The 14672-nt window shown below is 46.9% G+C and overlaps 1 protein-coding gene across 1 annotated transcript in view; it reads left to right on the forward strand.

Moving 5' to 3' along the window:
- The window catches only part of ZDHHC14 (zDHHC palmitoyltransferase 14), a 274480-nt gene that overhangs the window by 222267 nt on the left and 37541 nt on the right, over window positions 1-14672 (forward strand). Inside the window, exon 6 of the mRNA XM_024747851.1 lies at window positions 11662-11799. Coding sequence (XP_024603619.1) covers window positions 11662-11799 — 138 coding nt within the window. The remainder of the gene's footprint in view (window positions 1-11661; window positions 11800-14672) is intronic.

Raw genomic sequence — 14672 nt, forward strand, 5'->3', positions numbered from 1 at the left:
CTTCAGTTTCAGCAAACTAAACCAATAGGTCAACCGTTGTTAACTAAGAACAGGCTGCAGGAAGCTGTATGTAAAGGCTGGGTGTGAGTGCGTGAGGGTGGGAGGGACTGTCATTTTCATTGGATTTTCAAAGCATTGGGAAATAAAATATTAAGAATCAGTACTCTAGAGGTTAAAAAACAGAGCTTCTGATATTCGTGGAAGACAGTAGATGAGAGGGTGTGCAGTGTTAGCGTTTGCTGCCTTTGCCTCAGATGTCCCCCATCACATGGTCCTCTGCCATCACCCTCATCCCATCGCACCTCACCCAGGCCAGTGCAACCCTGAGAGCCTCTCCCGGCCCTGCCCGGGATGGAGCTCCGTAGCTCTAGCAAGTGTCAGCCAGGAGGGTTTTGCTACTTGCCCCAAGGCTCTCCATATGGAATGGGTATTTTGGCCTACTGTTAAGCTTAACTCTTAGATAATTGTAATTTCCTCACTATACTTTGATCTTAGCAGCTCTCTGTAAATCCTTTCAGACAACCCAATAGAATCTCTAGACATTAATCTGCCACAAATCAGAAAACCACATTCCCGGGCCGTGAACAGTTAACAGGGCAGCTCAGTGGGTATGTAGGAACCAAGGCTGATTTAATGCTCTGCTCTTGCCATCTTGAAATTCTGAGTAATTTTTGAATATGATGCTCTATAGTTTCCTTGTGCAGTGGGCCCCGCAGAGTACATAGCCAGTCCTGACTGTTAGATAGAATCTTTGGCCTGTTCTTTTGAGTGTCTGTGTTTAGAAAAGTAATTAACAATCCGCTGACTAGACTGTGGTAACTCTGTGAAGTACTGGCATGGTTTGTACAAACAACAGCAACAAACAAGAAAACAACACACTATATTTAGAGTCTAAGAAGTCTGCTGACCTGATTCTGGTGGTGGGAGTATTGATGTACTACTTAGTAGTCTCTGTAGGGCCACCAGTTAGCTCCGGGTCTAACCTGGGTCTATAAGAGAGCTAGCTCTTATCAGTTATTTATAGAGTTTCTACTGCGGAGGCCTGCCAGCACTTCCTAATTTTGTGTAGAGTGGACGCAATGGACTTCAATTCTTGAAAAGTTTTATTTAGCCATACAATCCTAATATTTGAGTGGGAAAGAAACCTTAATGACATATCCAACTGCTGGGGCCCAGAAACCTGCCTAGGTTACAACACAAAATAGGCATTTAGGATGAGGACTTCAGGGCCTTTAACTTAAGAATCCAATGTACTTTCAACAATTCACCACCAACAGAGCAATATCACATATTTGAAACTTAACTTGGGACTGCTCAGAACAATTACAGTGAACATTTACTAGCCGATCGTAATTTTTTTCTGGTGGTTGTAAACAGTGGACCATTGTAGAAAAAGAATATAGTGAGGAAACCAATATAGAAAACAGATATAGATCTGACTGCTCTAGTTGAAGGGGAAGGAAAGGTGGGCCTTCCAGCACCCAAGGAGCTCAATTTGGAAATGCATTAGCTCTGCAGACATCAAGGCTGCGGTCATAGGAGCTGCCCAGGGAATACAAGCAAAGGGCTGCCATGGTCTTATTTGCTTTGGTGGTGCCTCTAGCAGCAGCGTGAGGAAACCAGGAAGGTTTCACGGTGGTTCATGAAAGAGGTCACGGGGTTGCTGCAGTGGCCTTCAGAGACAGGGAGCAGAAGCATAGAAAAGATAGCAGGATTAATACAATGAACAATCCTGTTGACCAGCTGGATGAGAGGGGTGAGAGCCAAAGGCAGAAATGAATGCATTTTCTCCCTTGGGCAACTAGATGCATGGGGGTGCCATTTACTAAGAAAAGGCAGGTTAGTGAGGAGCAAGGACAAGGGAGCATAATAAACACAGCTCAGGACCTGCTGAATGAGCCGTGGCTATGGGACAGTTAGGTGGAAACGTCTAGCAGGCAGTGGAAAGATGGCTTGAACTCACCCGAGGAAAATACATCGATGAGAAGCATAAAAGCCCAAGGGTGGGGCTTCCCTGGTGGCACAGTGGTTGAGGGTCCGCTTGCCGATGCAGGGGACACGGGTTCGTGCCCCGGTCCAGGAAGATCCCACATGCCGCAGAGCGGCTGGGCCCGTGAGCCATGGCCGCTCAGCCTGCGCGTCTGGAGCCTGTGCTCCGCAACGGGAGAGGCCACAGCAGTGAGAGGCCCGCGTACTGCAAAAAAAAAAGCCCAAGGGTGCACAAGCTAACCCTTGTGCTCGAGAGGAATGACTGGGCTTATCCACTCCCAATGGCACCCTCCCAAGCCTGGATGTTTGTAGTAGATCACCAAACCCTGAGCCGAAGGGACACAGGATTGTGGAATCTTGGGCACATGCCCTAAAATGCCACCCAGGCAGCTGGAGAAGCAGGTACTCCAGGGGGCTGAACGTCTGGGCAGAGTCAGTGTGCAGTGCGGATTTTGGAAAGCCCTACAGATGACTTCTGAGCATCAAACACCCCTTCTGCTCATGAGTTCAGCTCTGCTTCTATTCTGTACCAACAAAGGGGCAGCCAGGACTTGTTCGCAGATAGCCGGCCTGAGCCACAGGAACTCCTGACTCTGGGAGGGCTGGACCGGGAGGGCGCCTGAGGGTCTTCTGGCCATGCCCACCTTTTAGAAATGGGAAACTGAGGACCATTATGAACATTGTAAACGTGAATATCACCCTCATAGAAATAAGCCCTCCAGGTGACTGTCAGAACATATACTGAAGAAGGGTTAGAGGGGGAGGGTGTGCCCCTCTCACTCTCCCATCCAACATCTGACTACGTAATCTTGTAACACACAATACGTATATAATTATATTACCAGATGAGAAATGACACTTGTAATTGTATAAGGCACAACGCATAGCTGTGTTTCTTTCCTTGAGCTCGCCTTATATTTTAATAATGAAGTTGGGTCTACAGTTTCAACTTAAGAAAAATGAAGTGTCTCAGAAGCTTTGCAAAGAGGTCTCATTCTGGATCCGTTTTTTAAGAGAACTACTTTGGACATATCACAGTTTGCTTTTCAAGGGAAGCATCATCAATTCCATTAGGCTGCTGTACCCTGCTCATAGACACAGCTCTCCGCACCTTAGATGATGTAGGTCCTTTGCTGCAAGACCACAGAAGCAGGCTTACTTTGGAAAAGCGCCCATCTGGAATATAATTTTTCAATTGTGTATTGTAGTCAAAAGGTTTTGAAGAGCCTTAGCATTGCTAGCTTTATGTGTATAATGTACCCATAAGTCAGTTCTGAAACCTTCACTTTGAGGATAAATTGGCTTCAAAAAACATAGTAACTGGCCATGAAAGAACACCTGCCCAAAGAGTGTGGGGAAGTGGGAGAAGCAGGGAGTAGACATTAGAAGCAGCTCTAGACCCAGACATAGCTTGGAGGAGCCCTGGGCCTGTGGCCGTTGCATTTGGTGTGAGATTCACTTTCTGTGTCACCTGTTCCTGGGAATCTGTGCTGCCCACGTCAGAGGTTCGGTATGGGGCATGTGAGGTAAAGAATGTGAACAGGTATTGAAAACCAGAAAGCCCTACAGGTGTTTAAGCCATTGTGATGTAGGGTGGTGTGGATACTGATGTCAAGGCTTGGAATTTCTAGAGAGGAATGGAGACTAGAGAATTCTAGAGAAAGCGGGGTGTTGGTTGATAGCATGAGCTTGTTTTTCAGATTCAGAAGATAATTGTTTTATTCTGTGGACAATTAAGGAGACCTCGCCGGCATAGTTTCTGGCCCTGCAAACCCAGAGACGGAGTGGAGCTGATGCTGAGAGGGGCCCAGAGGGGTCAGGGAGTGGCCGCCCCAGAAGGAGACTCGCTAGCATTCAAGCTCTGCTTATAGTGGAGCTTATTTTAGAGTTTCACAACTTAGCAAGTTACAGCTGGAGAACTACTGAGGACCACCAATGTACCAAGACTGTTTTCCTGAGGATGTACAAATTGGAACTTATATTACTGATTTTATCATAATGATGCAGAGCCCTAATCCAGCAACTAAATTCCAGAAAGCTCAAAGACCTCAGTGCTGGGGCTCTAATTCTGAGTCTGATAAAGACAGAGAGCTCTGGGAGGGGCTGGAGGAGACAAGGGAAGGTAATTCTCCCGCCTCCTTAGAATTTACTCTTCATTTGATGACCCTCCTGGGAATTGTAGGGTTTCCTTCTGCACCACAACAGGCTGATTCACTTTTTAAAATAATCTCATTTCTATTCACTTTCTTATATCTCCTTTCAAAAATTATTTATATCACAAACTAAACCTTTTCTCCCTCACTTTCTTAGAAATAGCAACTATTTCTCTTTGCTTCCTGTAAAAACCTTTCCCCCCACTCCTTTTCTCAACAGCTTCATCTTTGTTTCTAATCAGCATGTCTACCTCATGGTATAAGTTGCTTCAAAATGCATCTCCCATGCACGCTTGTCTCTCCTCCTAGAAGCACAGAATTTCCCCAACATTGGAAACAGGAGTTAAAAGCAAATGGTAAACAACCCTAGAAAATTAGAGGAAACAGAAATATATTAAGTTGCCCCTTTGAGGGGCTGAAGGGACCTTAGTTGGCCGTTAGTCAAGCCCCCTCATTTGATGCCCAAAGAGACTCGGCACTGTGCCGGGTAGTGGCAAAGCCAGGGCAGAGGCAAATGAGAGCATGCGGGTGGGGTAGGGGGTATGGTCCAAGGTTATGTTAAATTGTAGTGTAAAGGTTACAACGATTCTACATTTACTAATTGGTTTTACATTGAAAACTTTTAGATTTTGTAAGAAAAGGAGCTAGAAGCTGCAGAATCTTAATTTATGGGACACTGGCAAGGACTCAAGACCAGAAGAATCCCTACGGGTGTTAATAAAACACAGAGTTGCTTTACATTTAATTTTACATCTCAAAAGTGTCTTGGAGCTTATTTAATCCAACTTTTTACATGTAAAGAAACTAAGTCCCCGTGTAGAAGAGATGTATTAATACTTTAAGGCCACAGAGTTAGTTAATATGATTTCTTGATTTTGTTGCACCATAAAATTAAACAGATAGAAATCATTTTCAGAAAAGGAGCAAAGATATGTTGGGGCGGGGGGGGGGGACATAAGAAACCTTCCCTGATACATCCGTTTGCCCCACATAACCCCCAAGCCACACAGTCTCAATAAATAGTGTTTGGCAAACAGGTTTGTCCAATCTGTATGTCTCCATAAGAAGTTCGCTTCTTCTTTTTTTTTTTTTTTTTTTTTTTATTTGTTCTCAATAAAGTTTCTTTTTTTTTTTTTTTTTTTTTTTTTTTTTTTTGCGGTTCACGGGCCTCTCACTTGTTGTGGCCTCTCCCTTGCGGAGCACAGGCTCCAGATGTGCAGGCCCAGCGGCCATGGCTCACGGGCCTAGCCGCTCCGCGGCATGTGGGATCCTCCCGGACCGGGGCACGAACACGGACTCCCAACCACTGCGCCACCAGGGAAGCCCAAGTTCGCTTCTTCTGATGTTCACTTTGCTGAGAATGAGGCCATCTTTTCACAGGTTAGATTACTTCTTGATTGAGGGTGGGCACCCAGACATGAGCTAGGTCTTCTCCACATCCCCCAGAGGGTAGATGCCCTGAACCAGAAGAAGCCCAAGGGGCCACCGACAGAACTGCCAGTCCCGGTGTGGCCATGGTCCACTCTTGTTCCCATTCCCGCTGATGTGCTGTGCCTGGAGCTGCGGGTGCCCAAGTGTGCTTCCCCAGGAGGGAGGGCCCAGGTCCTCAGGGCCCACCTGGCACAGTGACCAGCAGGGAACTGGCACAGGAGGCGGGAACAGGTGGTGGTTAAGAGTACAGGTTAGGGGGCTTCCCTGGTGGCGCAGTGGTTGGGAGTCTGCCTGCTAATGCAGGGGACACGGGTTTGAGCCCTGGTCCGGGAAGATCCCACATGCCGCAGAGCGACTGGGCCCGTGAGCCACAACTACTGAGCCTGCGCGTCTGGAGCCTGTGCTCTGCAACAAGAGAGGTTGCAACAGCGAGAGGCCCGAGCACCGCGATGAAGAGTGGCCCCCGCTCGCTGCAACTAGAGAAAGCCCTCGCACAGAAATGAAGACCCAACACAGTGAAATTTAATTAATTAATTAATTTTTTACAAAAAAGAGTACAGGTTAACACCTGGGCTCCAATGCCAACTCCTCTGTCTGCACGTTCCTCTTCTGTAAAATGGGCATAATAACATCAACCTCACAAGGTTTCGTGAGAATTACGTGACGCAATTCATGTGAAGTACTTAGCACAGTGCCTGGCACGTAGCAAGGACTCAATAAAGTTTGGTTAAAAGTGAGAAAAGGAGTGGAGTTAGCAGGTGAGGTTGCTCTCCAGAAATCATTAAACACGGTGGCAATGCTATAATTAGATTTTACCAGAAGATCTAGAACAGCATGAATTATTTAGTGTCTAAGAATATGGTCCTCTGATACTTGAGCTAGTTTCATATTTAAATGTTCCTATTACATAACTTTTTCAATTACGTGGGAACCGTAAAGGCCACGTAATAACACACGTACCACTATATCTCAACATTCATCATTCTGAAGAGGCAGAAGAGACCTCATGAGGCAACATTTTTCTAATTTTGGAGGTAAAAAAGTCCTAGGTTTAAAGAAAAAGCAATTTTCCCCTTCATGCCTTTAAAAACATTTACCTTAATTTAAATGTAATTAACATTTAAATGAGAAGTTTCACATAGCAGTTTTCACAGGATTCTCGAGACACCCTTGCAGAGAGGAGATGCAGGCCACAGAGCCCAGGACCACTGTATGGAGAACTCAGAATTACTTGGCCAGAGGATATGATTTTATTTATCTCTTGAGGGCCTGACTTCTGGGAGATTTCAAATTCTTAACATTTTCAAATGCTTTTATTCCTTTTCTGGCAACCTTCAAACACAACTTTTGCAAATACGTTTCCATTAGTATTTCCCTTAATATTTCAGTGGATTTTTCTCTCCCTGCCCAATTTTAATACGTCTCCATTTCTACTTATTTTTAAGGCCTCTTTTTCATACTCTATCTCTCCAGGAAGTCAAATCTCCCTTTAATCAGAGGAGTGGCCTAATCCCTCAGCTCAGCACCTGTGGTACCTCACCTGGCTCAGTGGCACCCTCGTCTGAAAAGTGTGGGGATAGCACCTACCTCATGGGGCTGTGGTCAAGGATAAATGAGATAACGATGGAAGAGGCACTCAGTGAATGGTAGCGTTAATCATCATTGATAATATTCTTTTCATTAGTATTTAGAGTTTGGGGTTAACAAAATAGGATCATAACTCCTTCGCCTAAACTGTGTTCCCACTGGCCATCTTAATGGAACCTTCTTTCCCCGCTTAGAATCTGGTGACTTTGAAGTTGCCTGGAATTCCCCCTGACTTGAATTCCACTTGAAGCCTCGGGCTCTCCCAATGGCACCCTATGGAGCTTTCAATAAAACCACCTCTGCTTCCCACCATTAGCGAGACAGGCCAGAGGCTGCTTCTCCGTGAGCTGATTCACACTAACAGATGTCCCATCAGCTCTTTCAGCCTCTATCCGCATCTTCCAACCCTCAACCTTCTCTGCACATATTCAAATTTCATGGACCCCTGCCCTTTCCTGTAGTCGGCATGCCTGAAATCTCATCTTTTCATCAGCATTTTCCAGTCTCTCCACCTGGCAGCCAGGAGCAGGGATCACTCGGAAAACTACCCAAGGCAATTAATGGCATTTTTTCCTTTGCTTAGTGTATATTTTCGAGTGTGTGCTACATGCCAGGCACTTAGGTGCCAGGGCTATTAGGTGACTGGAGATGATTTCTCACCGCAAGGCCTCACCTGGGGAAGGAGAGGAAAATAAGTCCATAAGCCATGCCAGGGCAGCGTGATGCTAACTGGGGTGTGGGCAGGGCACCCCAGCTGGCGAACTCAGACCTCTCATTATTTTAGAGAAATTTCTAGGTTATCACCCCCAATCCCCGCCCCCCATGTTCCATTCCCTTCCCCCGAGGCTCTGTCCCTCCGCTTAGCACAGCTGAGCACAGATACCCAGCAGCCTGGTGTAGGGAACGGCTCCTCATTTGATTAAAGGAACCCTCCAGAGAGGCTGCAGTGTAGAAACCACGCCTTTCTGGCAGGATCCAGACTTCAGAGTTGAGGGATTTAGCAGCAAGTCCGAGGCGGTTTTTTAAAGAACCGCTATCACACACACCCCTCTCGCACCCCCTGTTGCGTAGGACACCCTCCAGTTTTTCCACACGGAACATACGCAGTCTGCCCTCCGGTAACAGTTGTTTGAAGCATCTCAGATGGTACGGCTGCATGCGGCCACGTTGCCAGCTGTGGCCCGGGTCCAGGTGTTCTCCCTCCGGCCAGTCACTGCCTCACTCATTCCCAGGGAGCCACCCGTGTGCCCGCTGGCGCCCGGCGCTTGTCTGCTGTCCCTCCTGGAAACAGTAACACAGGCCTCCCTGTTCGCAGCGGCCTCGACGGCTCCCGAATGGAGCCAGTGAGGGCCGGGCGAGCGCCCCTCGCCCCGATTCTCTCCTCGACCCATCAGGGAGGGTGCTGTGTGCTGCCAGCATCGTCAGAGAACAGACTGGTTTTCTCGCTAAATTCGGTTTTCCTCTGTTAGAGGCTCATTCTTTGGTTCTGAGGAATATTCTGGATTGTGAAAATTGTGCCATCGCCAACGAGACAGGGAATTGCTGGAGGCCGTGGAGGGTTCGTTACGCCGCTGTTTCTCTTCTTAGTGGTCCCAGCGCTTGACACAGCGCGGGGCTCACGGGGACGCTCACCCCGGCTGGCGGGGCGTTTGGTGGGCGAGAGTTCTGGAAGCCCCTAGAACCGGGCCGGCCTGGCTGCCGTTAGCCGTGCGGCCTTGGGCAACGTGCTTGCTCACGGGACGTCGTCGTGGTAGCATGAGGCTTTATTCAGTCCTTGACAAACATTTATTAAAGGCTTAGTGGAGCTGGCAGGTAAAAGCAAGTAAAAATAAATCAGATGATTTTCCAGAAGGTGGATGAAGGCGGCGGCGGCCATTTGGGCGTCATCAGTGTAGAGTTGGCATTTGAACCCCGCGGGGGAGGAGATTACTGGGTGAGAGAGAGAGAGAGAGTTCGCAGAGAAGAGGCGCAGGCCCAGCCCGGGTGCAGCCCCTCTCCCGCCCCGACACCCCGGAAGTCAGGGAGGAGGGAGGTGGGTACCGGGGTCCGGGAGGCGGCCCTGGGCTCTGAGCTTCCTTCTTCCACAGAGATGCGCACCCAGCTCTCAGGCTCATTGACCAACGCGTGTACAACAATCACAAAGGAGAGCGTGAAAACCGTTACATGGAAGCATTTCTCCGCAAGCCTACATCGTTAGTGGGAATTTCGTCAGCCAAGAAAAAGTTTTCAGTAAGACAAATTTCCCAATGGAAACTGCTTCCAGCTCAGGGCTGCCAGAGAGCCAGGTGTTCGCACCCATCCTGAGACAGCACTGGTTTTCTCCGAAGCCCCCCCAGACCCCGTGCCCAAGGGTCTCATGTGCCCCATCTGTTGCTTTCATTCCTTAGCAGCTCAGGAAAGCACGTTATCTCAGCTTAGCTAATAGTAAACTTTCTAAGCTAAAAATACAGCTACCACCTGCCCCCATAGAAATGATTACCGGGAGCCATAAAGACCTTGGTACTTGGCCTGGGGGGGGATCCGCAGTGTTAATTCTGCCTCCCAAGCCCTGATGTCTCCTCTGCTAGTGGGCGAATCTCACTTTAATTTGGAGGCTCAGTCCACCACGTGCTTGGCATCTGGAGATCAGCTTTCACAGCTGGAACTAGAGGTGCCAACCTAACCTGGGCTTCCCCAGCCTCCACTTGTCATTCTCACTTTCCACAGGCGTGTGTTAAGAAGAAAAGAGGTTTCTCGACAGCCTCAAAGTCTTTGGAAAATTCCGCTGATTCTGATTTCTTTTTTATTTTTGCCTGTTTCATGTAGACCTCTCCATTATACAGCCTGTGTAGATCAGTGACTTGGGGAAATGAGGTTGTTTTTGCGCAGGGATTAACTTTTCCAGCTGTGTGGGGTTGGTAACACATGTTAACGTGTCACTCACACAGACACGCCAATGGGAGTTGCTTTCCTTTGAATGTCAGCATCTTATAGGCCATCAGGTTGTCACCAGGCTGGTGAGCTCTGAAATGTCTCTCTGGCTGTCCTCTGCTCAGACTGGCTGCTGCTGGTTGATGTCATTTGCAGACAACGGTGGATCTTACAGTTCCTCTGCCACCACTGTCTCCAGGCGTCCTCGTGCCCTTTTCAAGAAATAAGCTTGCACTAGACATAAAATATGAGATGAGTGGTGTGTGATAGGTGACCAGAAAGAAAGGAAACACTGCCTTGCATAACTTTATGATGTTTTGTTTCCAGGGTCACACCTCACAGAGGCCTCTCTGTGTGTTTTCAAAGCACATGTAGACAGATAAGATGTGAAAATTGGGTAAAAGCTAAGCTTGGATAAGAGCCCAAGTGAAAAAGGGTGGCATTTTCCTCCCCGACCTGCGGCAGGCAGTCTGCTATGAGTGGGTGTGTTAGAACGACAGTCTCGATAGGCCTTCTGAATAGATCAGCTGAAGAGTAGAGAAGCACTTAGCTATTGCTTGCAAGGGGAAGAACAAATGTCCTGCAGACTTTGTGTGAAATCCCCAAGGTGAGGCGACACAGGTTTGGGATAACAGTATAAAAATGCCCAAAGCCAGTGCTCAGTCATTTACCAAGTGCTCAAGGCAGCCTGTGCGTTGGGAAGACAGAATCAGCCCCGAGAAAGACCTGGCCTCAATGCTAGTTCCACTGCCCCTGAGCTGTATGGCCCCTGCAGGCAGTCTCCCTTCTAGGCCTCAGTTTGCTCATCTGTAAAATAGGGCAGCAGCATCATTTTCCTCATAGGAATGTTTCAGGGCCAAATGTATTGATGTACCTGACATCTCTTGACAAACCTTAAAGCACCACATACTGTTTTTTTTTTAAATACTTTCCCAGATGGTATTTAACCCCACAAGACTCTATACAGTATCCTTGTCTTACAGGTAAGGAAGCTGAGAATTGTGAACTAAAAGATCAGGTGTATTACATTATTTGAAGATCATAGATCATTTTTAAAATGCTATCAATTCTCCTACGACTATTGAAATAGCAGAGACATTTTTTAGAAAACGGCTATAACTGGGATGGGAGAACAAGAGACTGTCCCTCTGTCCTGTCCCAGGCCCCTAGTGGCCTCTGTCCTGGCCACTTACCATGAAAGATGGTCAGTCAGTACCACGCACCCATGAAAGACTGAGCCCCAGCCCAGCCCAGCAATTACCATCAAGAGTGTTGGTACCATCTTAAGGGAAGATTGTTCTGTGAACCAAAGAGCTTTTTTGTACAAAAGAGGGAAATCTTTGCTTTTCTATTGTAATGAGAATAGAATGCACACGTTTTGTTTTTTCAAAACAGCTAAGCCCTGTTGAAAGAATAATTATGTTCTTGAAATGTCTTAACGGTAAGCATTTCTCTGAGTGGTGAATTTGGAAGTACGTACATACAATGATACCATTTTGTTATATTATTAGAATATGGGGGGGAGCTCCCTCAAGTAAAAAGACATTTTATTAATTGATTTCCATTTTCTTTTTTCTGCCTCTCATTTCAGAACGATTTGATCACCATTGTCCCTGGGTAGGCAACTGTGTGGGGAAAAGAAACTACAGATTTTTTTATATGTTTATTTTATCTCTGTCTTTTCTGACAGTCTTTATATTTGCATTCGTTATCACCCACGTCATTCTTCGTAAGTATGCTGGCGAAATCAGATTACGTATGTAACCATTTGCCTGACTTTAGTTTTCTGATTTAGTTTTGATTTAATATTTTGGTCATTCCGGGCTCTCTCTTTCTTCTCTTTCCCCTTCTCCCTAGCCCCCTCCTCGCTTCCAGCCTGGCTTTTGTTTCTCACCTCCCTCCCAGCCTTGTCACCCTGCCTCTCTCCCTCCCACCCCCCATCCCCATCCTTCCCACAGCAGCTGCCAGGGGCACCCCTGGATCAGACTCTTTCACTTACAAGACCTTCTCCTTGATACATGGTCCCTATTCCACCCTCATGACTTCACTTTCTCTTCTGCTAATGGATCCCCGGGAAAAATTACTCCCATGTTTTCACAAAGGATAATGTGCTGTAATGATACCCATTGGACAACAGAAAAAACAACAACAACAAAACAACAAAAAAAATTGAACAATTTTTTTTAACGTGGTATCTACTTAAGCAGGAATAGTCACCCTCCCTAAAAAAGAAAAAATGGGGATAAAGACTGAGCTTTCTTACACACATATCTATAAATGTTAAAGATGTATGTTTGATAAGATGTTTAATTACCTGCCAGAACATTGGCAAGCTACCCCTGGCATATGAAGGAAGCGACTTTATTAAAAATGAAGTGTGGACATACATGACTTTAATATATATTTGCCTGAGCAAATGGCATTTTTCATTACCCTTCCTAAGGTCATAATTTTGAATTTCTTCCATTTCCTGGCCTCTCACTTTCCTGTAATAGGGAGTGATGAGAAGGAAGCCACTTGGCTTTGACCTATAAACGTGAGCCTTAAACTTCCATTACAGTTCCATTAGCAACGTTAAAGACCAGCATGGCCTCTGTCCACATTCCTGAAGTACACCCACCCATTAGCAAGTACAGAGCCTCTCTCTGGAATGTTTCCGGAAGTATCTGGACACACACCTCACTTGCTTCCCTGCAGCAGTGCTGAAACCACAGTGTGCTAAGGCTGAACTTAGACACGCACATTCTCCCCGCTGCTCTCTTGGTGGGGTTTGTACGGGGGCTGGGGGAAGCAGAGGGTATGGAAAGTTTAACATTAGTTCTTTTTAAATATTGGTCAATTTTGGACATGAATGGCCTATCCCAAATTTTCTTAGGCATTTAAAATCCTAGTTCCCATTCTTTCTGACTGAAGTCCTTTTATCTGAATGTGACACAAATTTGTAATACATGATTGAGAGCCATAACTTGGTGGGATGGGGAGAAGAGGATTAACGTTGATTAGAGACCCCTTCCACACCACCTGGGAAGGATGCCGCAGCTCTGCCGAGGCACCTGTTCTATTTTCAGAGTCTCAAAATGGCAAAAGTGTAACTAGGGTCCTGTGTATGTGTTAATAGACTGTAGAAGAAGACAGAAGTACTGATACTCCAGCATATTTATGGCACTGAAAAATAGTCTTTAACATCTTATATCTTAAATATATATGTATATTTAACATTACATCTTATAGCATCTTTAGCGACTTCAAAATGCCTATCTACCTATCTGTCTATAGTCACATTCATTTTTGGCCTTGCCCCTACATTCCGGATATCAAGCAGTTTTCACTTGCTCAGCCTCGCACATAAGCTCTGGGAACACAAACACACGCGCACACACGCACACGCACACACAGAGGCACACACAGCGACGCCTGCCACCACAGTGGCATTTTTCATCTCCTCTAAAGTTTTACTCACCCTGGTTTCGGCAAAATGGAGCTTGTTGTAGTTTATGCTGATGTACCGGTAATCCGGTCTTCCACAAAATAGCATTCTGAACTTACCTGCCTGCAAGTGACCCGACTGTTTTGGACAGAAGCAGATAAAGGTTTTCCTCTCCCCTGCTTCTGCATCCTCACTACAGCCCCCACTGAACAAGCCCGCCTGACCCCCCATTTGCTCTCGGGAAGGGCAAGAGGTTTTACGAGGCTCCGTGATCCCTCTAAGATTCTGGAAGCCTTGGCAAAGGCAGAGAGCAGCGGGGGGACTGTCCCCTGAGTCCTCCCTGCTGGGAAGTGGGCTCTGAGAGGGGACACAGGACAGCGAGGGGTGGCTGGGGAGGAAGCCCGCGGTCACAGAGATGGCTGGGAAGGTGACATCTGGAAGCAGAGTCTGGGAAAGCGATGCAATTTGGGTTCAGTAGGGAAAGAGAAATCATTTCTTTTCGTCCCTCCTTTTGCCTCAAGATTATGTCTGCTCTAAGATCTGTCCACGTGCTGGCTTCACCCTCCTGGCCTAGCAGGGATGGAAAAGAACACCCTTCCTCGTTAGCTCTCCCACCGGTTGGCATCCTAGCAAACGGTACATCCTCGTGCTCCCGCGGTGGCCAGTGGGCACAGAGGGGATGGGAGCTCGAGGACTAGCAGACAAGGCCACGGAATGCTCTAGAACCGGTCCCATGGCATCCGTCCTCCCTGCTTATCTCACAGCCATCCCAGGGCCAGATTATGTCCCCAGAACACGTGGACCCAGCCTCGCCACCCCAAGGTGGGACCACCAAGAGCTCCTCCATGGGGGCTTTTCTTTTTAAAAAGCGTTTAACACCAATACATAAAATACAAATCGCTTCCTGTCAGATGCATCTTTACTCAGGCCCTGAAGAAATGTTTTCTTGTGCAGACAGTACATATTAATATGTCTCAAACCTAGAAGGAATCAGTCATAAACTTCAGCTTTGTGAGTTTGTTTACTCTGGGATGCAGAGAAAGACATCTTTTATGCGTAGCCTGGTTTACAAGATGCCCAGGGTCAAAAGTTAACAAACTTTGGGAAAACAGTGTTTCATAAAAGAAGAGAAAAAAATAGCATACAGTATTCTGTTTTCCCATTAAAAGGAGGAA

Source organism: Neophocaena asiaeorientalis, unplaced genomic scaffold (assembly GCF_003031525.2).
Source record: "Neophocaena asiaeorientalis asiaeorientalis breed wild unplaced genomic scaffold, Neophocaena_asiaeorientalis_V1.1 scaffold123, whole genome shotgun sequence".
NCBI classification, from domain to species: Eukaryota; Metazoa; Chordata; class Mammalia; order Artiodactyla; family Phocoenidae; genus Neophocaena; species Neophocaena asiaeorientalis.